This window comes from Drosophila santomea, chromosome 3R (assembly GCF_016746245.2).
Source record: "Drosophila santomea strain STO CAGO 1482 chromosome 3R, Prin_Dsan_1.1, whole genome shotgun sequence".
Lineage (NCBI taxonomy): Eukaryota > Metazoa > Arthropoda > Insecta > Diptera > Drosophilidae > Drosophila > Drosophila santomea.
In genome coordinates, this window is record NC_053019.2 from 25,961,455 (window position 1) to 25,984,366 (window position 22,912).

Genomic DNA, 22,912 nt, shown 5'->3' on the forward strand with positions numbered 1-22,912 from the left:
CAATATTTTCCAATTAGCCAGCGATTTTTGCTTTTATTCGTAATTAAACTATTTACAACTGAGCACCGTCTCAGCGGGATTTCCCTGGGTAATGGCTATTTCCCAGCTCCTTTCCCCTCCCCCCTCCGTCTGCGTAATTGCCCGGAATGCATTGGAAGCAGATTGATCGGAAATATGGGCAAAATAAGCTGAGAAGTAAGTAAAATAGTAACAACAATGTATTAGTAAGTATATTAGTAAAATGCCTAGTAAATAATGATACGAGTTTGGTAACTCTAAAACTTAAAACCACTCTTGTTCCACAGTCTTTATATTCTGTCATCTTAAAGGATATCCCATTGAAATCGACAAAGTGCGTCGAATCCGCAAAGAAAGGGGACAAATGTGGCATTAAGACAGGACAAATGTTAAATGTTATGCCTTCCGGCCGGAAAGCGGCGTTGTAAAAAATATATATGTGTGTATTTGCTGGTATTCCGCATAAAATTCCTCGACTTTTGCGCTTTTGAAATGTTACAGCCGCAAAAGCAGGCGGTTTATCGAGTATAAAGCCGGGGTTGCATGTCATTCGAGTTGTCAGCTGGCTCTAAGGATTCCCCACAAAGAAGGGCCGACGGCGAGTGTCCTGCATTTGAGTAATGCGCACCCAGTCAGCTGGCAATTTTCCATTGAAATGAGAAATAGTTGGATGTTATGCCGTGGGTGTCGGTCACAGCGACCTCCTAATGAACCTCAACAGCGCATTCATCATACGCACCGTTGCTTAGCATACAAACTCGCACTACGTGCGGTGTTTGCATCCTTCAGCTGCATTTTTCCTCACCTTACCAGAAACGCGACTTTGGTTTCACCATCTCCGCGAGGAATGTGTCTTGACTTGGCCTGGCTTTTCCGGCAAAGCCGCATGGCCACGGACACTTGTTACATCCTTGGCGCAAAGGACACCCCGCAATACGAGCCACCAAAACCCACCCCCCGTTTGTGGTGAGAAACGGGCACAGAATCCACCACACCACACAGTGTCGTCACCTCTGGCGGCTGTCGTGTGTGTGTGTGGGTGGCTCGTTGATAAGGGCGCGCAGAGCGCTCATATAAGAGGCCGAGCGCCAGCGGATGCGGATTCAAAACTTAACCGACATTTGATCTGTCAACGTGCCACAGGAGCAGCAGCCGATTTAGTCCGCGGTACCTCCGAACACTCGAGTTGCACCGCGTATCCTGTCCTTGCATCGTAGAGTCGATCCTTTGAAAGTTGCTTCGCGGTCTCTGTGCTTTTCGGTCTGTGAGTTTTTCCAGCGGCTTTTGGATTTCGCTGTAAGTTTTGACATAAATGTTATTGTAATTATTGCTTATTCAAGTGAAGGCTTTTATCCGAAAAATTCATTCATTTTATCCCAAAAATTAAAATCTTACAAAGAAAGTGAAACACATGTGTTTGAATTATAAAATTTCCCTTTTTATCTTATAAAAAAAGATTGGTATATGTTTCGATTATTATTATTTAATAAATACACTTAGTTGAAAAACTTCAAGATTCTAGCAAATATTGCTTTTAAATTAAATTTCAAATAAATCCAAGACACGTTCTAAAGTGAACCCTACACTCAATCAGCACTTTCGCCCCAAAAAGTATGCAAAGAAAACCAATGCAATTTGTGTTCGTTTTTGATCTGGAGAAAAACGCTCAAATTGAATTCATTTTCAATCGCTTAGCGAGAAGACAAAACCAAATTTGATTATATAAATTGCCTCGGGCAACAATTGACATATGGCAACAAAGGCAACATCACCCAACTCTCAGCCAAAACGTTTGCAGTCGCAGAAGAAAAATGCTAGAAGACAAAAGACAAGCCTCAATCAAATTGTAATTAAATAAATAACAACACGCCGAGAGCAAAAAATAGCAGAAAAAATGGGATCACACATAGGAATGTATCCACAAAAGCCAAGGACGAGAATATTGAATAAACAAATCGGAGGACAATTGTTGATTGATGTTGGGGCAAGAAAGATGGGGATGATTCGCCCCTCCAGGGTCAGTTTATGTTTACTTGCAGAATTGATACACATGTCGAACTAAGGAACAACACGGAAAAGGGAGCTCGACGACAAGGGTCAGCCACATTGAAAAAAAAAAAAAAGAAAGTAAGAACACAAAACAATGGAGCTGCAGAAAGGATCTGGGAGCCATGAGGCGGTGAAGCTGGCTCTTTATTGCCTAACCGCCATAAATTGGCGCAAAGAAGTTAGCCACTTCATTACCTGAACGTAACTTAATTAGGAGAGCTTAGAGGGTAAAGGTGAAAACATGGGCGTTCTCGCCCCACGGCAGGGCTTTCAATTTAAAAAAGCGTTTCAATTGCACCCAGCTAATTTTTCGCCCATTTTGAGTTTTAGCTTCGGCTTTTGCTCCACCTGAGGGATCTGTCTGTCGTAATTTGCTACATCAGCTGAAATTGCTTTGGCTTGCTGTGCAAAGCTGCAAATTTGCTTATATCCCTTTGGCCGCCGTGTTGTTATGGCCTTCTGCTTTGGCAGCTGCGGCAGCTAAGGAAACTTTGCAAACTTTCAAACTTAATTAGGCGGGGTCCTTCGTGGTGCTGCTCCTTTGAATTTCCGTTGCATTCCGCTTGGCGGTCAAAACTAATCGCCGCTGCGGATATGAGAAAAGACAAGCGGAGCAGCAGACCAGCGACCAAAAGAGTTATGGCCCAAAAGTGGCATAAATTCATAAACAGATAATGCCTGAATCTCATTTGCGGCCAAGGGCGCTTTGTTGTGGACGACAAACAAGATTTTATTGCAGGAATGGAAATAATAGTGAAAGGTGTTGACACTTTTCACAAAACCCCATGTTTTGCCCCCCCCCCTCGCCGTCAGATTTACGATTGGTTCGTCGTGGCGCTGGTGCTCCTCGTTTTGTTGTCGTCGTCGTGTTGCGGTTGATAAAGTCTAACAAATGTGACGATTTTCCGCCTATTATCTCGCGGCCATAGCCTTTCGCACTGCCGCACTCATAGTCATTGCTTTTATTGTCCTGCGTGGAAAATGCACAGCTGCCAACCATGGCGCTGCCCCCCATTGTAAATCAAACTTGGAGGTCAGGGGCTCCCACCGGGCCTTTTGCGGTCTTTGGTGAACCTGTTGCATGATTTGTGGCCCTGTTGCACATGCACCCAGCGAATTTATGACCAGCCCACGGTGCGTATGCGCAACATTTTGGAGCCTACACGTCGTAGGCTTCGATTAATTGATTCGCCCTCTGTTTGCACATAATTATGTGCGGCGGCGAGTCAAGGGTCATGGCATTTAAGCCCCTAGCTTCTTTTCTAATGGAAAATTGTCAGCAAGTTAATTTGCCTAGCCAAACAACAAGTATCTGGAGGCAGCGGGTGTTCTTAGCTCGACATTACGTGCTCCGGCTGTCAAGTTTTCCGGCGGAAATGCAACCACGTTACTTCTCGTGGCTGGTGGCTTCTTCATTCACGACGTGCACTTTAAATTGATGGCACTGACATCGCCACAAAAGCGTTGACGACTGCCACTGACTGACGGTGCTATTCCGCTAATGGAATCCAGCGAGCAGGACTCCCCCAGCCAAGTTAGTTTACTGGTCTGGTCTGGTCGCGTTTGAATTTTTGGGTAATTGTTCTTGGCTAATTGTGGCATCTGCGGCGGGAATTAAGCCACTTAATTCATCTCATCGCGCGGATCAAATAATAACTTTTACGACCCAACCTGCAAGACCAGCAGAAAAGAAAAACCCGTCGCGTCTGCTGCAATTGGAGTTGGCCAAGCATCCTTAGGATCAAGGACCATGGACCTTCCGCATGACTGCCGGCGGTGGCATCAAACTTTTGGCCACATTTTTCGGTGTTCTGCAGGCCATTTTTATTCGTTCGTTATTCTTCTTGGTTCCGTTGACTGTTTGCCTCTGTTTGCTGCTGTTTGCCACTGCCAAATTTCTGTTGCCATTTTGCCGGGCTGTCAACGCGTCGGCATTTGTTTGCCGTTGACATATTTTGTGTGTTGGGCCGAAATTCCACGTCGATTGTTTGTTTCTTTATTTTGCATAAATATTCGTTTGAGGGTACGCATTAGGGTGGATTTATATTTGTGAGGCGACGGGAATTTGATGTGTTAAATATGTTTTTATTCTATTCCAATAATAATTATAAATTATCTCTACTAGCTAGCTGCTGTTTTCTTTTAATACTTTAATAATGAATTTATTTTCCATAAATTATGGAAACTGTCTTCCCATCCCTTCATTCACTTAACACCGTTTTGGGCCACCCTAATGCCCCAGTATCCTTGTTTACGAGAGGCGACAACTGTCGCCGCAAAGTATGCAACGCTTTGACACACAGAGAATTGCTTAAAATTCTATTCGTCGCCTGCTCACTTTGTCTTTGCTGACTTTTTTGCAGCAGCAACAAGAGCAACAGCAGCAGTAGCAGCAGCCAGACGTGCCCCATTCCGTGCCACGCCCACAGCATCACAATGAACTCCCTTCACGCCCACATCCTGCTGCTGGCAGTTTGCTGCGTCGGCTACATCGCCAGCTCCCCGGTAATTGGCCAGGATCAGCGCAGCGGCGACAGCGATGCCGATGTCCTGCTGGCCGCCGATGAGTTGGCCGACGGCGGCGACAACATCGACAAGCGGGTGGAGCGGTACGCCTTCGGTCTGGGACGACGGGCCTATATGTACACGAACGGCGGACCGGGAATGAAGCGCCTGCCGGTCTATAACTTTGGTCTGGGCAAGAGGTCGCGTCCCTACTCCTTTGGACTGGGCAAACGCAGTGACTACGACTACGAGCAGGACAACGAGATCGACTACAGAGTGCCGCCAGCGAACTACTTGGCAGCCGAGCGTGCTGGTAAGTCCACTGACCACTGTGCTCTCTTGATCCATCTTTAATCCTTGGGCTTGCAGTGCGTCCTGGCCGACAGAACAAGCGAACGACGCGTCCGCAACCCTTCAACTTTGGCCTGGGCCGACGTTAAGTCCAATCCTGCTGGCCCAATTTCTCCCCGGATGGCGCACTTATCCCAATCCAGCCGTGCGCCATTTGGCCAGGAGCTCATCCTAAACTAAAGTTATCTAAAACGCACTTGAAAAAAGCTCTCAGACTCTTCTCCAAACTTAGGTCACACATTCAGGAGGCAATCTAAATGTCTTCGTATCCAAGCCAACTCTTTGCACGCCCCTCGTCCCACACATATTTATTATATATGAAATCGGTAGAGCCAATGGTATTTATATTAAGTTCTTCAAATCGATGCGTTTAACGGCAGCCTCTAAATATAATATGACAAATGGCGAAAAAAATACACAAAAAAAAAAGAGATGAACAAAATGCAAATAAAGGGAAAACAGATTGAGAATGAAACTGGCGTGTGCAATTATCAAGGAAGAAATACATATAATGTTATACGAATCTATTATATATGCATATTCAATCCAATTTATGATGGTACTCCATATATGTACAATTTTAAAGGGGCATTAATTAATATACACGCGGATTTAAACTTATATACTTGGGGCAATCTCTCACAGAAAGAGCGGCACGAGTGGCATTCGTTGTGGTCGTCAGCGGAGGAGCACGAATATTGGGTAAACTACTGCAAACAAACTGCATACTAATATCGGTGTAACTAAGTGTTTGACAAAGTGATTACTAATTTAACTATATAATTACAAATATGTAATTGTTTTGTGAATACTTGCATACGTACCCAAATAAACATAGTCGCAGCTAGACTGCGTAAGCAAATACACTGGAATTTCACTTTCACTTGTCTTTATTCTTCAGTTCGGTTTGTGGTCTCCTATAAAAACAATCCACTTCGTTTTCCTACTAAAATATCAATTACAAATTTCGTTTGCAGCATATACATGTTAACTTATCCTCGTACTTTACATTGGTAAGACCTTCTTAGATTATCTTAAACTATTCTTAATTGTCTTCAAAAAACTAGCATGGTCTATGAATTTATCTGACTATTTTAAAACACAACACATAACTGTTTCAAACAAACATTTAAAGGTGAATTTTCCTAGATCTAGAACATGTCAATCTCCAGCTTGCACAAGATGGTATCAAAGGCGTAAACAGACGATATGAATGTGTAGGGACTGTAGCGGATGATTCCAAAGTCCGGCTCCAGGCTGGGCAGTGAACAGGGCGTGAAGCTTATCTTTTGGCTTTGATACCGTCCAGTTGGCATTGGCGGCGGCTTGCGGGCATTCTGCTTCATCTTTTCCTTGCGTGCGACGAGCTTCTTTGTTTCACGCACCATGTAAATGGCCTCTGGGTTGGTCATGTAGTCGTGAATGATCTGCAAGCCATAAAGATGTGATTAAAATCCCATAAACGTAATCCCTTCTCTGTTTACCTTTCGCTTTTTGGGGCAGTGTGAAAATACCCAAATGAGGGTGCACAACGTGTTGAATATCTCACTGTCTTTGTCGCACCAGCGCAATAGCATCTGGGCAATGGTGACCAAACCTCCCTCCTGGAACGTGTTCACCGTGGTGCTGTTGTAGCGCGCCAAATTTAGGATGATCCGGCTGCAGCGCTCGATAAGCTGCTTATCCACCTCCGAGCGAATGGCCTGAGCCATGATGCCGTAGCAAAACGTGGACATGAACTCCGAACACCACATCAAAAGATGTGGCACAGTGCGCGAAAGGCGATCTGCGGGTATTATAAATCAGGGATTAGTTAGGATAGGGACTAACTTAAATGGAACACTTACCCAATCGTTGTAGGACTGCCAACGCATCTGATGCGATAAAGCGTCCACGAAGGAACCGCACCGCCTCCTGGACTTTGCAGCGCACAGAGTTTGCCGCCTTTGCCTCGTGCCGCAACTGGACAATACGCTTTCGGATAGCCAAAAGTCCCTGGTGCTTCTGGCGTCGACGGGTGAGATAGCCACGCCAGTAGCGCTGTATAACCTTGGCGGCGCGCTTCTGGCGGATTAGGTCCATCATCTCGGGTGTCATCAGGGCCTGGAAACGTTTGCGAGCCATAAATCCGCGGGCACACGCCTGGAAGTCCGGCATGGTACGGCGGAGCAGTTGGAAACAATCACGCTGCTCCACCATTAGACGCTTGCCACGGAACTTTTGTTGCAGGTGGATGGTCAGTGTACGCAGCTGGATAAATTCCTGGCGTGCCTGCTTCATGCAGCGATTAGCACGGAATTTGCGCTGCACCAGGATCACAGAGGATTGGATTAATTGGTAATCCTGTCTCGCCTTTAGCATGGCACACCGGGCACGGAACCGTCGCTGCAGCACCACGGCAGCCCTTCGCTTCAACTCGAATTCCCTGCGCTGCTTCAGCATCAGCAAAGTGGCTCTGATAAACGCCTGCATAAGTCGCACCTTGCGGATGGTGTTCAAGAAGTTCTGCCGCTGGCGACGAGCCTGCACTGTGGCCCGCCACTTGCGTTGAATGCTCAACGAACTGAGCCGAATGCGCCGGTAGCCCGCCTTGCAAAGCCGCATTTCGCGTATGCTGCGCCACCATTTCTGCAGGCGGATGACCGCCTTTCGCTGCTCTTGGTATACTGCAATCTGTTTCCTCATCTCCAGTTTGCCGTGGTATCGTTGCTGCACTTTGATAATGGCTTCCCTTTGCTTTTGGTATAGGACTACCTGCTTTTGCATTGCCTTCTTGGCTCTGTATCGCGTTTGAATGGTAATAGCTGCCTGTTTCAGCTGGGCATAGCTCTTCAACTGCTGGATCATAGTCAGACGAGCTCGGTAACGTCGCTGCAGTGTTATAGCTGCTTGGCGCAGTTGTAGGAAACTGTTTCGCTCCCGTTTCCTGAGCAGATGATTGCGCCAATGCATCTGCAGGCAGCTCACGGCAGCCTGGGTGCCGCGGTACTTGGCTCGCATGAACCGCATTGATTTGTGGGCATGGAATCTGCGCTGCAGCTTGATGGTCACCTCGCGGAGATGCAGGTACTCCTGGCGCTCCTTTCGCATCTGCAGTAACGCTCGCCGGCGTTGCTGGACTGCAAGGGTTACCTTCCTCAGTTGCAGGAACTCGGCTCTTTGCTTTTCCATTTCGCGCTTGGCACGGTACTTGATTTGAATTAGCCTGGTTGCCGATTGAAGCCGAAGGTAGTCCTTCCTATCTCGACGCATCTGCAGTGTGGCTCGCCAGCGCCTCTGGACATTGATGATGCACTGGCGTGTTCTAAGATATGCATTGCGATCCTGGATCATTTGTTGGAGCATGCGGTAACGTTTTTGAACGAGTATCGTGGCATTACGCAGCCTCAGATACTTTTCCCTCTGTTCGCGCATTTTTATGGTGGCCCTCAGCCGCTGCTGCAAGCGGATAACATTTTGCCGGAGAGAGCAGTAGTGATTGCGATCTATTCTCATCTGCATTGTGGCTCTCCGGTAAGCCTGCACTTTAAGAACGCTGGAACGAAGTGCCAAGTAATCAGCTTTGCACTTTTTCATTGAAAGCTTTGCTCGCCAGCGTTGTTGCACATGTATAGCTGCACGCTTTAGTTGCTGGAACTCCTTGCGCTGCTTCAACATACTCCACTTGCCTCGCATCCTGCGCTGGACCAACATGATGAGGTCTCTCTGGCGCAGGAACTGCTGTCGCTGAATTTTGCCCAACTGATAGCTCCGCCATTGCATTTGAATATAACTGGCAGCTGCCTGCTGTTTCTGGGATCGCTGAAGTCTGGCTGTTGCCGCCGCCGCCAATAGCTTTTTGGCAAAGAGGCGTCGCCGCCAGATCCGCTGGAGAAAGATTACAGCCTGCCGGAGCTCCAAGAACCGCTGGCGGTGCTGCCGTCCCAGTTGTTGGGCCCGCCACCAGCGCTGGATGGTGACAATGCTGTGATAGCTCTGGTATAGCTGCTTCTGTGCCAAATAGCGACGCGTGAACTTTTGCAGGATTATGGCGGCCTGGATGCGTTCCGCTTTGAACAACTTTACGTACTTCCGCATCTGGTGGCCACGGAACACGGCCTGAATGACAGTAGCGGCCCGGTGGCGACGCATTAGCTCCTTGTGACGGATGCGCCGCTGGATGACAACGTGCAGCCAGCGACGGCGCCACCATTTCTGTAGCACCGTGGCCGCCGCATGGAACTTGGGCGAGCGGAATTTGTAAATAATTTGCCAGAGCAGGGAAAGTGTCTTCTCACGATGTCCGTCAACGATGTCTTGGGCGGAGATGTCACCGCCTAGCTGGAACTTGGCCTCACCAAGGGCTCCCAGAGCTAGCTTCACATTGAAAATCCGCTGGAGGCGAGAGATGGCTGGCACTCTCAACTGGCGGGTTAGATCGTCGCGCAGTAAAATGACCTCCATAACGCGGGTAAGCCGCACGCCATCTCTCAAGTCCACTGCCAAGTTGTTGAAGGCATAATCGAACTCGTCCAAAAATGTTTGCCGATGCTGAAGAACGTAACCCAGGCGGCGCAGTTCCCGCGTAATATCACCAATATTGGCGAGCAGTTCTGACGAGAAGCGCAGCAGAATATCCTTGGTCTCCTTATGTGGCGACTTTTTCACAAACAAACAGGGATTGTGCTTGACGATGCGCTTCTGCTTTGCTTGATCGAGGAAGAGCAGCAAGAAGAGGATTTTCTGCAACGAGTGCTTCTTGATGGTCTCCGCGTACTCCTCGGTGAGTGTGTATGCCTTGCTGTACCTCTGCTCCTCAAACTTATTGCGGAACAAGCGATTGAGGATAAAGGTGCTTAGGCCAACAATGTCTCGATTGGACTGCATCTGGATCTTCTCTCCGAAGACCACCTCCAGTCCAAGGCGCAGCCAAAGAGGATTGAAGCAAAGCAGCAGCTCCAGTATGGTGCGTTGCATAACGACGTCCAGGTGAAGATTACGATCGCTACGGATGCGCAGCGCTTGCTTGTTGACATAGACGGCCACCTTGGAGCATGGCAAGCGCATCTGCTCACTGAAGAATAGTTCCACAGCAGCCTTACGAAGCGTCTCCAGGCGATATTTCGTTAGGTAGTTCATAGACTGCTCCTCCTTGGTGGGAGCCACCACGAGCTCCTTGTTGCGCACCTCGTTAAAAAGCTTACCGACGTCTATTTTGCTATTCGAGTCCGCGTCCAGGTCAGCGGGTATGGAAACAAGGGCATTTAACCACTTTTTAAAGTCAGCTTGATGACGTTCCACAGCCTGTTCATCCAAATACATGGTGGAGGCCAGAAAGGGGTCCATTGTGGTAGTGGCCGCAAAGGGATCCGGGTTGATGTAGGTCTGCATATACAGCTCGGAATCGTACAGCTTGACGGAAGCCTGGACACTAGTGTCCCTGGCCTTTCTTGGTGTGGCGGGCTTCTTCATCAGTGACATGGTCTGGGCCAGCTTAAACTTCTTGGACTGGGCGTGTGGCCAGGCGTGAGCACTACTGCTTCGTGCAGATGCGTTTGCCGGCGCTGCACTCCTGGTCAGAGTGGTGTCCTCCACTCGTTGCTTTTTAGGTGGAGAAATTGCCATAGTTTCATTGCGGTACAGGGATTCGTTGCTAGGTGCATCCGAGAAACTCAGCTCATGAGAGCGGCGCTTGTGCGGATTCTTCACCGGACTTCCCTTCACCGACTTTCGGCCAACTTCGTGGAGATTAAAACGACTGGACTGAGCAAGGATTTCACTGTGGTTGAATAGAAACTCCTGCTGGCCCGCCAAGCTAGCCTCGCTACTAGAGGAGCTATTCAAGTCTTTGCCCTTCACCTGGATCTGCTGCTCCTGGTAGTATCGATTCTGTTCAATCGAACGGATTTTCATTTCATTCAGATTAGGCATTGAGCCTTGAATGGCATACTTAGTTTGTGGCGATAGAAGTGACAAATCTTTCATAGACTCGGAATACTTCCGTAAGGGTGAGCCCACCAACTTGATATCCCTCTTCAGGTCATGTATGGCGCTCTTCGCGGGCGACCTAGGTGGGCTTGGTCCCTCCTCCTCGCGAATACAGGCAAGGGCTCGAGTGTGCGTGGCATGCACTATTGTGGTGGTCTTATTTAGGGGCGTATGCGGTTGTCCATCGTTCCGGGAGCAGTCCAAGGTGTCCAACGATATGTTGATAGTCTCGGAATGCTTTACATCGAACGTTTTGTTTGTGGCAGGCTGATCTTCTAGATCATCGGGAGTGATTCGACGCGGGCGCATATCATTGGCACATGGTTTTACATTCCCATTAAGTTTGGGTGTGGGCCAGGCGGCCAGATTGTCCGGCAAAATGGTAGCCTGCCCTTTGCCACGGGTTTCGGTGAGAGGTGTGAAGCGCAGATTATCAATCACGTCAAGTAGGTTTCCTGGCGTCATGGGGCTTAAATTTTCCTTAAGACTGCGAGGCTGTGGTGATATGTATACGGGCTCCTCTTGTGGGGGCTTGTATACATTCTTCTCGACAAGAGGAGCCGGTGGAGGTGGATGTGGACGGGCAGCAGGACGCGCAGGAGCAGTCACTCGCCATGTCTGCTTGGAGGGAGGCGCGGCTGCAGCAGACAAACGCTTCTTTTGCTGCACAGCAGCAGATACCACGCTTTTCATTGTCTTGCCAGCTCCTGTCGGCGATTTCAGCTGCAGGGTCTTGCCGACAGTCGGAAATTTGCGCGGGTTCTTCAGGTAGAAAGGTAAGAGATACATGCCAAAGAGGGTAAGTAGGTAAAAGGGGTGGTAAATGCATTTTTTCACTGACCTTGACCGGCTGGTTGCTCTTGGACTTGAGTATGATCATCACCTCCTTTCGGAAGTTGCGATTGTCAATCAGCTGCAGCGTCTCCTTGCAGGCCACCTCAAGCAGGGGGCTCCAAACGAGTTCCATGGAAACCTCATCTCTCGCTGGCACCGTGTGCTCCATCCACTCCAGGCTTAGGTTGTGCTCCTCCCGGATGGTCTTCATAACCTTGACCTGTATAGCGGGCGTTCCATTGATCAAATAACAGTTGCCAGGTATCTAACCAGTATATAACCCACTAACCTCGATGTCGTCGTCGCTGGGATTGAGAACGCGCACCTGGCGCCGGGCTGTCTTTGTTATCGGCACATCCTCGAACTGCACAATCGCCTTGGCGGAGAACGGAGCCATGACGACCACGGCGGGCTCGCGTCCTTCGGCGCGCTTCTTTTGCTTTAGTCGCGATGGCGTCACTGTGATCTGTAAGTAACGGGAGTCCAGTCATTTTACGCAAAATTATTGCCAGAGTCCCAAAAAGAGGACTTAACTAACCTCAAAGGCGCTCATCGCAGGGAATGACCAAAACAGAAATAACTTGAACGAAACAAAAACGGGCTCGCAGCTGACTTAGTGGCCCATTAACACAGCGACTAACTAAACAATTAACACAATTAACGAACAACAATTAAACAAATTAGAGCGTCGCCGCAAAAATCCAAATTCGAACTGAAATTCGAAACGAAGCGACGCCGATAATCGATTGCTTGATTGCTGGCGCAAAGGGCTATCTAACTATCGGATCTATCGATTGTGAAATGTTAGGGGTCTTCAAAATGGTTTTCGATAGACTTAAAAATATCAAGTTTAGTGTGAACGCTGCAATGTTATATTAGCGCCAAATTTAAATTCAAACTATCATATGTAAATATAATGTCGATTTAAAAACAAGATTTATGATAAATGTTATTTCGAAATATTTTTATTCATAATCTATTTACAAATTTCAACAACAAACATTAAACACTAAATATCGTCGCAGGACCTTTCTGTTCATCTAAATGAGTCTGCTGGGCGGCAGGAGGTGGTCGCCTCCCGATTCTGAGGAATACATGCTCTTCAGATAGCCCGGAAAGGGTGTAACCGCATCGAAATCCTCGCCCACAGAATCCTCCGGTGGATCCACGGCCATAAAGGAGATGGCGAAGCCCCTCAGTGAGTTACTCTCGTCCGTTTGGAATCGCAGCAGGAGGGTGTCCGAGTTCGAGATTATAATCGGTGGCTTGTGCTTTCCGCAAAATCTCCCGTGGATGGTGTTCATCGAGTAGCCCTCCTCGGTGATCTCCAGATAATCGTAGTCGCATCGCTCCGAGTACTCGATCTCGAAGTGCAGGAAACGGATCTTGACACTGCTCTCTGGATCCGCCTGAATGCGCCAGTCGCAGTACATGTTGCGCTTGTACGGCCTACTGCCGTATCGTGGATGCGAGTAGAAGGTCTGCGAATGATTTGTGGCCTTCAAGTAGCCACCACACTCGGAGACAAAGGTGGCCTTGAAACCCTTCCTCTGCAGACCCGCATCCGTGGCCAGCACCATGAACATCTCGTTGGTGGAGGCGATAACGGCGTACGGCTCACGTCCACCGCAATAGATACCCAAGGTGGAGCTATTCTCGGAACGACCATCATAGATAGCCACATAATCGTAGATGCACTCCTGGTGGCTCTCCACCTCGAAGTCGTGGAATGTCAACTGTATCCGGTGGCCCAGTACGGTCTGGAAGTGCCAGTAGCAGTAGATGTTTCTCGGATAGTCCTCCGGATAGTTGGGACTCTGCAACACGCCATACGACGTGGTGATCTCGAACTTGCAACGCGTCTCCGTGCAGTTGTGCCCATTTTCAGCCAATGTGTATCCATTCCGGCAGCTGCACTGGTAGGATCCAAAGGTATTCCGGCATCTATGCTGACAGCCACCATTGTTCATAGAACACTCATCCACATCTGTGGGATAGAAAAGATATTAGTAATCATATGTGAATGAAGTGTTGTTTTCTTAGTTACCTATCACAAACTTGGCCACAAATCCACTTCTCTGGACGGTGCGATCCGAGTAGAACTCCAGCCTGAGAACACTCTGCTCGGAGTTGACCACCGAAGGCAGCTCATGACCACAATAAATGCCAATCTTCTTCAGGCGATTATCCCTCATTTTGGAGTATATAATCAGGTAATCATAGTTGCACTTGGTGTAGTGGAACCGTGTGCCCTCCAAATCAAAGTGCGTGAAGTTTAGGAAGACAGCGTGGTTCGGTGGCGCCACTACCTCCCAAACGCAGTGCTTGGAGTTGGGATACACATCCGGATACGATGGTGAGTAGAGTGAGCCATTGGATTTGGTGGCGTCCACAACTCCTCCACAGGCATCCTCGCAGGTCCTGCCATTCGCCTGCAACTCGTATCCCGCGCGACAGCCACATTGATAGCTACCCAGGGTGTTGATGCACAGGTGCTGGCATCCGTGATCCGTGAATCTGCACTCATCCACATCCAGCATCAGGGCGGCGGAGAATCCCAGCTTTTGCACCGATGAGTCGGATACGAAACGGATGTACATCTGGTTGGTGCGGGTTCTATAATGTGATACATATTCACTGGTTAGTGATCTTTTCTGCTTTAAAAGTAACTTACTTTATATTGGGCGGCAGCTTATCTCCACAGAAGCGTCCTATGAGACGGGATTCACTGTGATTGCCATCCCGTATCTCCACATAATCATAGGTACAACCATCGTGTTTCTCCAGCTCAAAGCTCTGGAACTTCAGAGCCACCTGGTGGTTATCCGGAGCCGTTATGCGCCACACGCACTCCTTGTCGGGCATGTAGTCCAGCGGATAGTTGGGTGAGTCTATGGACTGATCCCTGGTCAGCTGGATATCCCCACCACAAACCACTAGAAGGTATACATGGGTTATCTCCTTTTTGTTTTTCTTTGAGAAGCTTGAAACTTACCCTCGAATCTCGCCTTGAATCCGCGATAACCTTTGGCTGCATTCCGGTTGACATAGTTGAGGAGCATGCGACTTGTCTGCGTGGTGATGACCTCCCCGCTGACATTCCCACAGATTCGTCTCACCAGAGGCGATTTGTGCCAGTAGCCATCCCTGATCTCCAGGTAATCCTGCGTACAATCATCGGAGCTCATCAGATGCAGCTGCTGCAGATGCAGGATGACCTTCTCCCCATTGGTGGCCGTAATTCGCCACTCGCAGTTGGTCAGCGAGGCATCGAATTCGGATCCCGCGGCGGGATCTTCCCCAGCATCGCCGCTGCCCTCGAACTCGCTGAGCACTCCATTGCCGGAGTACACAAAGTGGGGACTCACTATGTGTCCCGAATTCTGCTGATAGGTGCGTCCACAGGAGGCGCACTTATAAAGCAGATTGGCTTGGACAATGTCACCGCGACTAAGACGCCTCCGCTGACCCAACTCCAAATGGGTACCGGGTGGTATTCCTATCGGTGTGATGGTATCCAGGTAGGAACTCTTCGAGAACGAGTTCTTGGCATAGTGCATAATGGAGTTAAGATCGTAGGGCAGTAGGGGCAAGTCCACCTCCTCCGGCGAGAGGACATCGAAGTTGTACTCCTGACCCCTCATGATATTCGCCTTGTTAATCACGATGTGCTTATCTCTGTCGCCACGGGCATGTTCATGGTGAAACCCGATCGTGTGACCGAGCTCATGGATTATAATGCCGAACTTTTCGCAATTGCGTCCAATGGAGATGGGCTGGCGTCCGTTGCCATTCTTGCCCAGAAACGAGCAGCAACTAACAGGGTTGGGATAAAAATTATAAAATAATTCTCCTTAAAAGGCAAATCAGACTTACCCGCAATTCTTGACTGTAAAGTATATGTAGTTCGCATGCAAATTGGCATCCCGCTCCACGAACTTGATGCAGGTGAAGTTCTCCCAGTGGCGCATGGCCTGCTTGAAGAGCGCCTTGTGGGCTCCACTGAAGATGGTATCGATCTCGTAGGGTATGACGCCATAGTCCCAGGTCCGCTCCTTCCGCACAGTAACAGCTCTTCGCCTCCTCTGTACTGCTTTCCCACCCAAAGTGGGTGAGTGACTGTGCTGCAGGACATCAACGGAGTCATCGGTCCACAGAAATGGTGGGGGTAATCTCAGAGCGGCTTTGTTTCGCGATTTATGCGCCTGCTTCCGCCGTCTCCTGTGTGGGTGGTTCAGATGGGGGGAGGGGAGGGCTTATGAGCTCAGGTATTACTTACGTGCCCCAAAGGCAGGACACTCCAGTGCCCAGGGCAAGTGTGTCGGCTAATTGCGCGCCATTGTGTGCGGGATAAATCCCAGTGGAACTTACCCCGAATATTGTCTGTCTGCCTTGAGTGGCTGGATGTCATCCTGTGGCTCCTTTGCCTCCTTTGGCGGCACCTGTTGTGGTAAAGCTGGAGATTGCAACTTCGTGCTTGGCCACGTGACTCCGCCACTCACCTGTGCGGCAACTAGCATGCCAAAAAAGTCCTCCGGCTGCTCCTTGAAATCAAAATCGCACTCACTCTCGGGCAGCTGACTCAGTCGCCTGCCCTCGGCGGAATCCAGCAGAAAAACCAACATTATCCACAGAGCGCCCACAGAGAGCACAACGAATTTCGCTTTCATTTTCATGGGCATGTGGTGGCGCATTCCTTTCATTTCTTGCGTATTTCTGGGGGCTCGTTCCCTGAAGTTGCTTCAACCAGTTCAAAGTTCTAACTGAGCGCTCGTGGACCGCGATTGCCGAATTATACTGGTGCTGGTGAAGACAAGGGTTCCACGGATCGAGTGAGTGAACAGCAGGTAACAGATCTCAACGGTGGACGAGGGGCGGGGCAGACCAGGGCAGACCAGGCCAGTGCAGAATCTCGACTGACCGCACTTGGAAGGGAGGGACAGCTCAATAGAGGGAGAGACGAGACGAGGGCCATAACCAGACCTGATCCGCCGACCGACCCCTCCTCATTGGCGATTCGGGATGACCATTGTCTGCCGCCTGTTGTTCTGTTGTTTGCATTCAATGGATTTTGATTTGGGTATCCCTGCTCGCACCTTGACATTGCCATACATCTCCATGCATGTATGTGACCATCTACCTGGGTCGCTGGCCGGGCTCAGGGGCATTTGCCCAGGATCAGGTGTTGCGTTGCTTAAGCGGCGGATTCGGGCCTTTTAGGGCAGGTCATTAATGATCGTAAATCCGCCGCATGAACGAATCGTTTCGCGGTAATTCCACCTCCAAATGCTATTCAAGAGCCATGGCGCTTCTGCCTGCGCATCTGAGTGGCAAGGTGGCATCTAGGGCCATAAACCCATAAAACTCACGAAGGCGAAAAAACCCGTAAATAACATTCTTCAAACTCGTTTTGTTTTGGTTTTAAAACATAGTTACTATGCAAGTTTTAATAGTATGTATGTATAGATTTAATTACGTATTAAGTTGAGTCAAATATCCGAGAGTTGTACATATGCCTGTGTGTGAAAAATTCAATCCATCTGCGAGGACGAGGACCTTCCACTTTCGGTGCTTCCGCAGATATGTGTGTATCTCTTTTCTATCCTAACTTGCGTTCCGATTCTGATATGGGCCACCCATTGACTTACGCTAAGATGCCTAACGAAATGCACTCCAACGCCATCATTACCATTAAATATGGCACACTATATAGTAGAATATAGATATCCGAAAAGAAAATGCCTCAGAGAGAAAAAAGCAGTCAAATGCAAAAAGGGGAAATGGGAAAAGAGGAATTGCACATTTAGCCACAGAGTCTAGAGCTAGAGAAGAGTGTAGTCAAAGTACATTACATGTATGACATAGGTCTAAGTAATTGCCACCGCAGATCTTAGTCGACTGGAACCTAACAATGTGTTTCGAGTGTGTTTCGAGTGCCTAAAACTAGTATTGGATCTTTGATTATATCCTGGACATGGCCAGCGGAGTGCGCGTGGAAGATCGGGAAAGTCTGTTTTATGTACGCGACGATATGCCTAAATCTGTTAAATAAATTCCTTTTTTAATATATTGTCATGTATTTTGGCGCACGGTCCGTGGTTCCACCTCCGTGGTTCGCCCTATGCCTTTCCGGAGTAGTACCGATTGGGCAGACTGTATCGACCACGATACTGCCCATTGAAGACCAGTTGATTGCCGCTGAAGTCGCTGTACTCGTCGGTCTCCTCCTGCGTGTCCTCGATGTACATGCTCTTCAGGGAGCCCGGAAACGGGGTGACCATCTCGGAGCTGTACGAGTTCTCCACATCCTCGTCGGAGTGATCGTACTCCCCCGAATTGGGCACGGCCACATATGAGGCGGAGAAGCCCTTCATCGGCACCGAACCGTCGGTTTTGAAACGCACCAGCAGGGAATGGGTCATGGAGTTGATGTCCTGCGGCAGCTGTAACACATAATACCTAGCTTTTAAGTTCTCCGGATAACCGAAATAGGTATACCCACCACATTGCCACAGTACTGTCCGTACATGGGTCCGTACTGTCCGTACACATCGTCAATGTCCGAGAACACCTGCACGTAGTCGAAGGTGCAGTTCTCGCTGCTCTCGATGTCGAAGGTGAGGAAGATGAGTTGCACGTAGCTGTTGTCCGGAGCCGCGATGGTCCACTCGCAGTCCATGCCATCGTCGTAGTCCTGGTTCCCGAACCGGGCGTGCGAGTAGAACTGCTGCACCTGGCTGGTGGCACGCAAATATCCTCCACAGGCTGCAAGTAAACAGAAAATGCTGAAGTTGCAGCTGGCTTGGGATTTGAACACCAACATACCCGTGGAGTGGGAGGCCGTGAATCCGTTCTTCTGCTTGTTCTTGTCCGTCTTGAGCACCATGTACATCTGGTTGCTGGTGGAGGAGATGGGGAAGGGTATCTTATCCCCACAGAAGCGGCCCAGAACCGAACTGGACTCGGACTCCCCATCGTAGACGGCCACGTTATCGTAGGTGCATTCCTGCAAGAAATTCAATGCAAATTACAGGGCTCAAAGAAACATCATTACGCAGAATGGCAGAAACTACAGGGCACAGTACTTAAATGAGGTGCATTTACATAAACTCTACTTTGTCATGCCCACCTGATGCGATTCCACGTCGAACTCGTTGAAAATCAGCTTGATGCGGTGGCCCGGCGTGGTGATGAAGTGCCACACGCAGTCCGCATTCGGGGGATAGGAATCCGGGTAATTGGGACTGAAGATGCTGCCAAAGGGGGCGGAGATCTCGTACTTGCACTCGCCCTCCTTGCAGTCGTGTCCATTCTCGTGCATGGAGTACCCGTTGTGGCACATGCAGATGTAGGATCCAATGGTGTTCCGGCACTCGTGCTGACACCCACCATTGTTCACCGCACACTCATCGATGTCCGTGAAGAAGACGGCCGCGAAACCCGATCTCTGTACGGACTTGTCCGAATGGAACTCCAATCTCAGCGCATTACTCTCGGAGGTGGCCGTCGGCGGAATGCTGGAGCCGCAGAAGGTGCCGATCCTCTTCAGACGATTCTCGCCCAGCTTTGAGTAGACGGTTACCGAATCGTAGCCACAGTCCGATTGCTGATGCACCGTGCCCTCCAGGTCGAAGTGGGTGAAGTTCAGCGATATCCTGTGCTTGGGTGGCGCCACAATCTCCCAGATGCACTCCTTCAGCAGCGGGTACATTTCGGGAAACGAGGGCGAGGTGATGGTGCCATTCGGATACTCGATGACGCCGCCACAGGCATCTTGATGGAAAAGGGAGAAATTCGATTAAAAAGTTAGGTAATTGTAATTTTTAATAGCTGCAGTTTATGCTGAAAAGTAGCAAACCCATGACTTGGTTGGGCATTTTCTGGTTAAGATTGGTATGTTCCCCTTGCAATTATTAACATAAAAGCGAACGAATATAACTCGATTGAGGAGCACTTTGGCAGTTAACCCACCTTCGCAGTGCTTCTTGTCGCTGTGCAGCTCGAATCCGATGCGGCAGCTGCACTCGTAGCCGCCCAGGGTGTTGATGCACTCGTGCTCGCATCCGTGGTTCTGGGTCTCGCACTCGTCCACCTCCTTCATGAACACGGCCGAGAAGCCCGCCTTCTGCACCGATGTGTCCGACACGAATTTCACGTACATCGAATTGCCACTTGACCTGCAAAGGGACGCCGAACAAAAGCAGAGTTCCTTCGTTTTAAAACCGGGAGGGGAAAAGGGTGAACCTCTTCAGTGGCACTCACTTCATGTTCGGCGGCGGCTTGTAGCCACAGAAAACGCCAATTAGCGGCGCATCCTGGCCAGGACCGTCACGGACCTCGACGTAGTCGTAGACACAACTGTCGTGGTTCTCCACCTCGAAGGACTGGAATTTCAACGCCACCTGGTAGCTATCGGGCACAGTTATTTTCCACACACATTCCTTGTTGGGCAAATAGTCCAGCGGATAGTTGGGCGACTCCAAACGGCCAACGGCATCGTCCACGGACAACTCGCCACCGCAAACAACTATGGAAAACGGAATGTCAGGAACTTGCAGCGACCACTGTCATTCCCCATTTGCTCCATTTTCCCCATTCATGGCATGCACCCACTCACACCCACTCACCATCGAACTCCGCCTTGAAGCCCCTGAAGCCCTCGACGCGGTGTGTATTCACATAGGTGAGCAGCATGCGACTGGACTCCGTGCGGATCACCTCCTTGTCCACCTTGCCGCAGAAGCGCCCAATGAGCGGCGACTTCTCGAAGTAGCCATCCCGGATCTCCAGGTAGTCCGTCTCGCAGTTGTTTGACTTGAAGATGTTCTAAGGAGAAAGTGTGAGAAGTGTGTACGTGGAATTATAATTAATGATTAATACCATATTCTCCAGCTTCAGTTCCACTCTTTCGCCGTAGGTGGCTGTGATGCGCCACTCGCAGTGCTCCGTCTCATTGCTCAGAGCTCCGGCCGTGTAGTGAGATGGTGAGGCAAAGATGCCGGAACTCTCCTGGAAGGTGCGTCCACACTTCGGACACTTGTACAGCAGATTGGCCTGGGCGATGTCACCCTGGCTGAGGCGCAAGCGCTGGCCAATCTCCGGGCGCTTGCGACCCTTCATCTCGATGGGCAGGATGGTGTCCAGGTAGGTGCCCTTGGAGAACGTGTTCCGCGCGTAGTGCATGATCGAGTCGTAGTCGTAGGCCATGCCCAGCGAGTCCACCTCGTCGGGCGATAGCATGTTGAAGTTGTAGTCCTGGCCCTTCATGATGTTGTTGTGCTCGATGACCACGTGCTTCTCCCGATCCGGACGCGTGTGCTCGTGCCAGAAGCCCACCACGTGACCCAGCTCATGGACCACAATGCCGAACTTGTCGCAGTTCCTGCCGATTGAGATGGCCTGCGGTCCATTGCCGCGTTTACCCACAAATGAGCAGCATCTATTGGGGCATTGGGGGATTAGGGCAATAGAATGATATTCCTGGTGGTATCCAGGAGTTCAAACTCACCCGCAGCTGCGCACCGTGAACACAATGTAATTGGGATGGATCTCCGGGTCGCGCTCCACGAACTTGATGCACGTGGAGTTCTCCCAGTGGCGCATGGCCAGCTTGAAGAGCGCCTTGTGAATGCCACTGAAGTTGCCATCGATCTCGTACGGAATCACTCCATAGTCCCAGATGCGTTCCTTCTTGGCGGTGACGGCACGTGCCACCCGATGGCGCTGGTGCTCCTCATCCTCGGTTGCTCTGCAGATGGCGGGGAAAGATGTCTCCTTGTTAGTTATGGTTGATTTTGGAAAGGGATGGGCAAAAAGTTTTACGAGGCGTATGCGTAATTTTAATTGCCAACAGTTTTCCATACATTTTTCACTGTTGTTGTAAGGCACAACTTTTGGCACGCGAATTTCTATTAAAATTCATAACTTTTAACATGCACAAACACACACACACACGCACGCATACACCAACACAACCGCACAATGAGCAATGGGCCTGTGTAAATGGGTGTGTGTGTGTGTGTGTGAATGAGCCTTTGTTTGTGTCTGTGTGAGCTGCCAAAATGGCTGCTGTTTGTTTAAAGTTTATGCCGAAAAACCTCTGAATGAAAATGGCCAGCAATTTACAGTGGGGCCAGGAAATGGCAGCGGAAACGGATGTGGCGGTGGTGGTTGCCCCAGGGGGAGGGGGGTGGAAAAAAACTGGTGAGGATTGCCATTGCGCAACTTACTCCGCTTTCAGCAAATCCATTTCAGGCACTGACTGCTGCTGGGCTTGCTGCGATTGATTGAATCCTGGCGGGGAATGGTTCACGTATTGCGTGGTGCTCTGGCCACGTCGACGGTGGTGCTGCTGTCGCCGGTGCTTCTTGCGGTGGTGGCTCTGGTGGTGCGGGCGGTGCTGCAGCTGCTTCTGGTGGTGCGACTGGCGGTGGTGGTGGCCCTCGATGACTGGACGACTCAGCTCCTCCTTCAATCGCTGCAGCTTGGCCTCGTGCTCCAAGTGCTGGTTGCTTCTTCTGCAGGGAAAACATTGAATTGACATTTTTAAAGACGGGTTAAAATACCCATTGTTGTGCCAATTAAACAAAAAAAAAACATATAAATTATCTAATGAGTTGCACATAAATTCTAGATTTGCGGCATTAACAAAATTTAATTGTTTAGTTGTTATATTGTTTTTTGCTACTTAAATTCTGCAATTGATACATGTTTTATTCATAGCAAAAAATCATCTTGTGATAATAGCATTAAATATTTAAAAATAAGTGGGTATTAAAAAGCAACTACAGTAGAATCCGGTTATAGCGACAGTCCGGTTATTGTAAAAAAAATGGGATATTTTCAATCGACGTTTTCGCCATAACTTGGCCAAAAATGTCCGCACAGCTAAAATAAAGACTGTTTTGTGCTGCTAATAAACACAACTAACTATGTCTATCCCTACTTTTTCGATTTTCGAAAAAAAAAAAATAGACTAATTTTCGCATTTTCGATAAGGGGTACCATCATCAAAATTTGCGAAAAATGGCCAAAAATTTGCATTTCAATGTATGTACATCGATCGATAGGGAATTTTGTTACGAGTTAAACGAGGTATGGCATTCCACATTTGGACAACTATTTTTACTGCTATTGGAAAAAAACGGATTATTTTTTAACAAGAAATCGAAAAAAAACCTTTTTATAA

The 22,912-nt window shown here is 49.2% G+C and overlaps 4 protein-coding genes across 5 annotated transcripts in view; 1 reads left to right on the forward strand and 3 right to left on the reverse strand.

The window, feature by feature from the left end:
• The first annotated feature begins 1,115 nt into the window (after window positions 1–1,115).
• Window positions 1,116–5,430, forward strand: LOC120451147 (allatostatin-A). Its single transcript, XM_039634574.2, has 3 exons — window positions 1,116–1,314; window positions 4,431–4,885; window positions 4,942–5,430. The coding sequence occupies exons 2-3, from the start codon at window positions 4,504–4,506 to the stop codon at window positions 5,010–5,012; spliced, it is 453 nt and encodes a 150-aa protein (XP_039490508.1). The 5' UTR covers window positions 1,116–1,314; window positions 4,431–4,503; the 3' UTR covers window positions 5,013–5,430.
• A 365-nt stretch (window positions 5,431–5,795) lies between these two features.
• On the reverse strand, window positions 5,796–12,456 carry LOC120451146 (protein abnormal spindle). Its single transcript, XM_039634573.2, has 6 exons — window positions 12,263–12,456; window positions 12,014–12,190; window positions 11,732–11,944; window positions 6,771–11,652; window positions 6,408–6,709; window positions 5,796–6,350 (listed from the first exon to the last, which is right to left on the reverse strand). The coding sequence occupies exons 1-6, from the start codon at window positions 12,275–12,277 to the stop codon at window positions 6,075–6,077; spliced, it is 5,865 nt and encodes a 1,954-aa protein (XP_039490507.1). The 5' UTR covers window positions 12,278–12,456; the 3' UTR covers window positions 5,796–6,074.
• A 250-nt stretch (window positions 12,457–12,706) lies between these two features.
• On the reverse strand, window positions 12,707–16,813 carry LOC120453490 (dorsal-ventral patterning protein tolloid). Its single transcript, XM_039638227.2, has 7 exons — window positions 16,227–16,813; window positions 16,096–16,166; window positions 15,601–15,945; window positions 14,720–15,540; window positions 14,399–14,660; window positions 13,772–14,340; window positions 12,707–13,711 (listed from the first exon to the last, which is right to left on the reverse strand). Exons 1-7 carry the CDS (start codon window positions 16,425–16,427, stop codon window positions 12,765–12,767), a joined length of 3,216 nt encoding a protein of 1,071 aa, XP_039494161.1. The 5' UTR covers window positions 16,428–16,813; the 3' UTR covers window positions 12,707–12,764.
• A 324-nt stretch (window positions 16,814–17,137) lies between these two features.
• Window positions 17,138–22,912, reverse strand: part of LOC120451374 (dorsal-ventral patterning protein tolloid) — a 29,008-nt gene continuing 23,233 nt past the window's right edge. For both annotated transcript variants that reach the window (XM_039635025.1, XM_039635024.1), the window contains exons 5-14: window positions 21,954–22,241; window positions 21,233–21,472; window positions 20,605–21,163; window positions 20,352–20,550; window positions 19,987–20,251; window positions 19,696–19,901; window positions 18,854–19,497; window positions 18,550–18,730; window positions 18,227–18,489; window positions 17,138–18,167 (exon numbers count right to left, since the gene is read on the reverse strand). In XM_039635025.1, coding sequence (XP_039490959.1) covers window positions 17,844–18,167; window positions 18,227–18,489; window positions 18,550–18,730; window positions 18,854–19,497; window positions 19,696–19,901; window positions 19,987–20,251; window positions 20,352–20,550; window positions 20,605–21,163; window positions 21,233–21,472; window positions 21,954–22,241 — 3,169 coding nt within the window. In that variant the 3' untranslated portion in view covers window positions 17,138–17,843. The remainder of the gene's footprint in view (window positions 18,168–18,226; window positions 18,490–18,549; window positions 18,731–18,853; window positions 19,498–19,695; window positions 19,902–19,986; window positions 20,252–20,351; window positions 20,551–20,604; window positions 21,164–21,232; window positions 21,473–21,953; window positions 22,242–22,912) is intronic.

Bases quoted from the DNA above. Each gene is read 5' to 3' on its own strand.
- LOC120451147 (XM_039634574.2), top strand. From the start codon at position 4,504: ATGAACTCCCTTCACGCCCACATCCTGCTGCTGGCAGTTTGCTGCGTC. The intron at 4,886-4,941 runs GTAAGTCCACTG...TTGGGCTTGCAG, and splicing joins CTTGGCAGCCGAGCGTGCTG to TGCGTCCTGGCCGACAGAAC.
- LOC120451146 (XM_039634573.2), bottom strand. The intron at 11,945-12,013 runs GTTAGTGGGTTA...CCCGCTATACAG, and splicing joins CCAGCGACGACGACATCGAG to GTCAAGGTTATGAAGACCAT. The intron at 6,351-6,407 runs GTAAACAGAGAA...TATGGCTTGCAG, and splicing joins ACTGCCCCAAAAAGCGAAAG to ATCATTCACGACTACATGAC.
- LOC120453490 (XM_039638227.2), bottom strand. From the start codon at position 16,427: ATGAAAGGAATGCGCCACCACATGCCCATGAAAATGAAAGCGAAATTC. The intron at 16,167-16,226 runs GTGAGTGGCGGA...TTACCACAACAG, and splicing joins GCATGCTAGTTGCCGCACAG to GTGCCGCCAAAGGAGGCAAA. The intron at 13,712-13,771 runs GTAACTAAGAAA...TCTATCCCACAG, and splicing joins TGTGGCCAAGTTTGTGATAG to ATGTGGATGAGTGTTCTATG.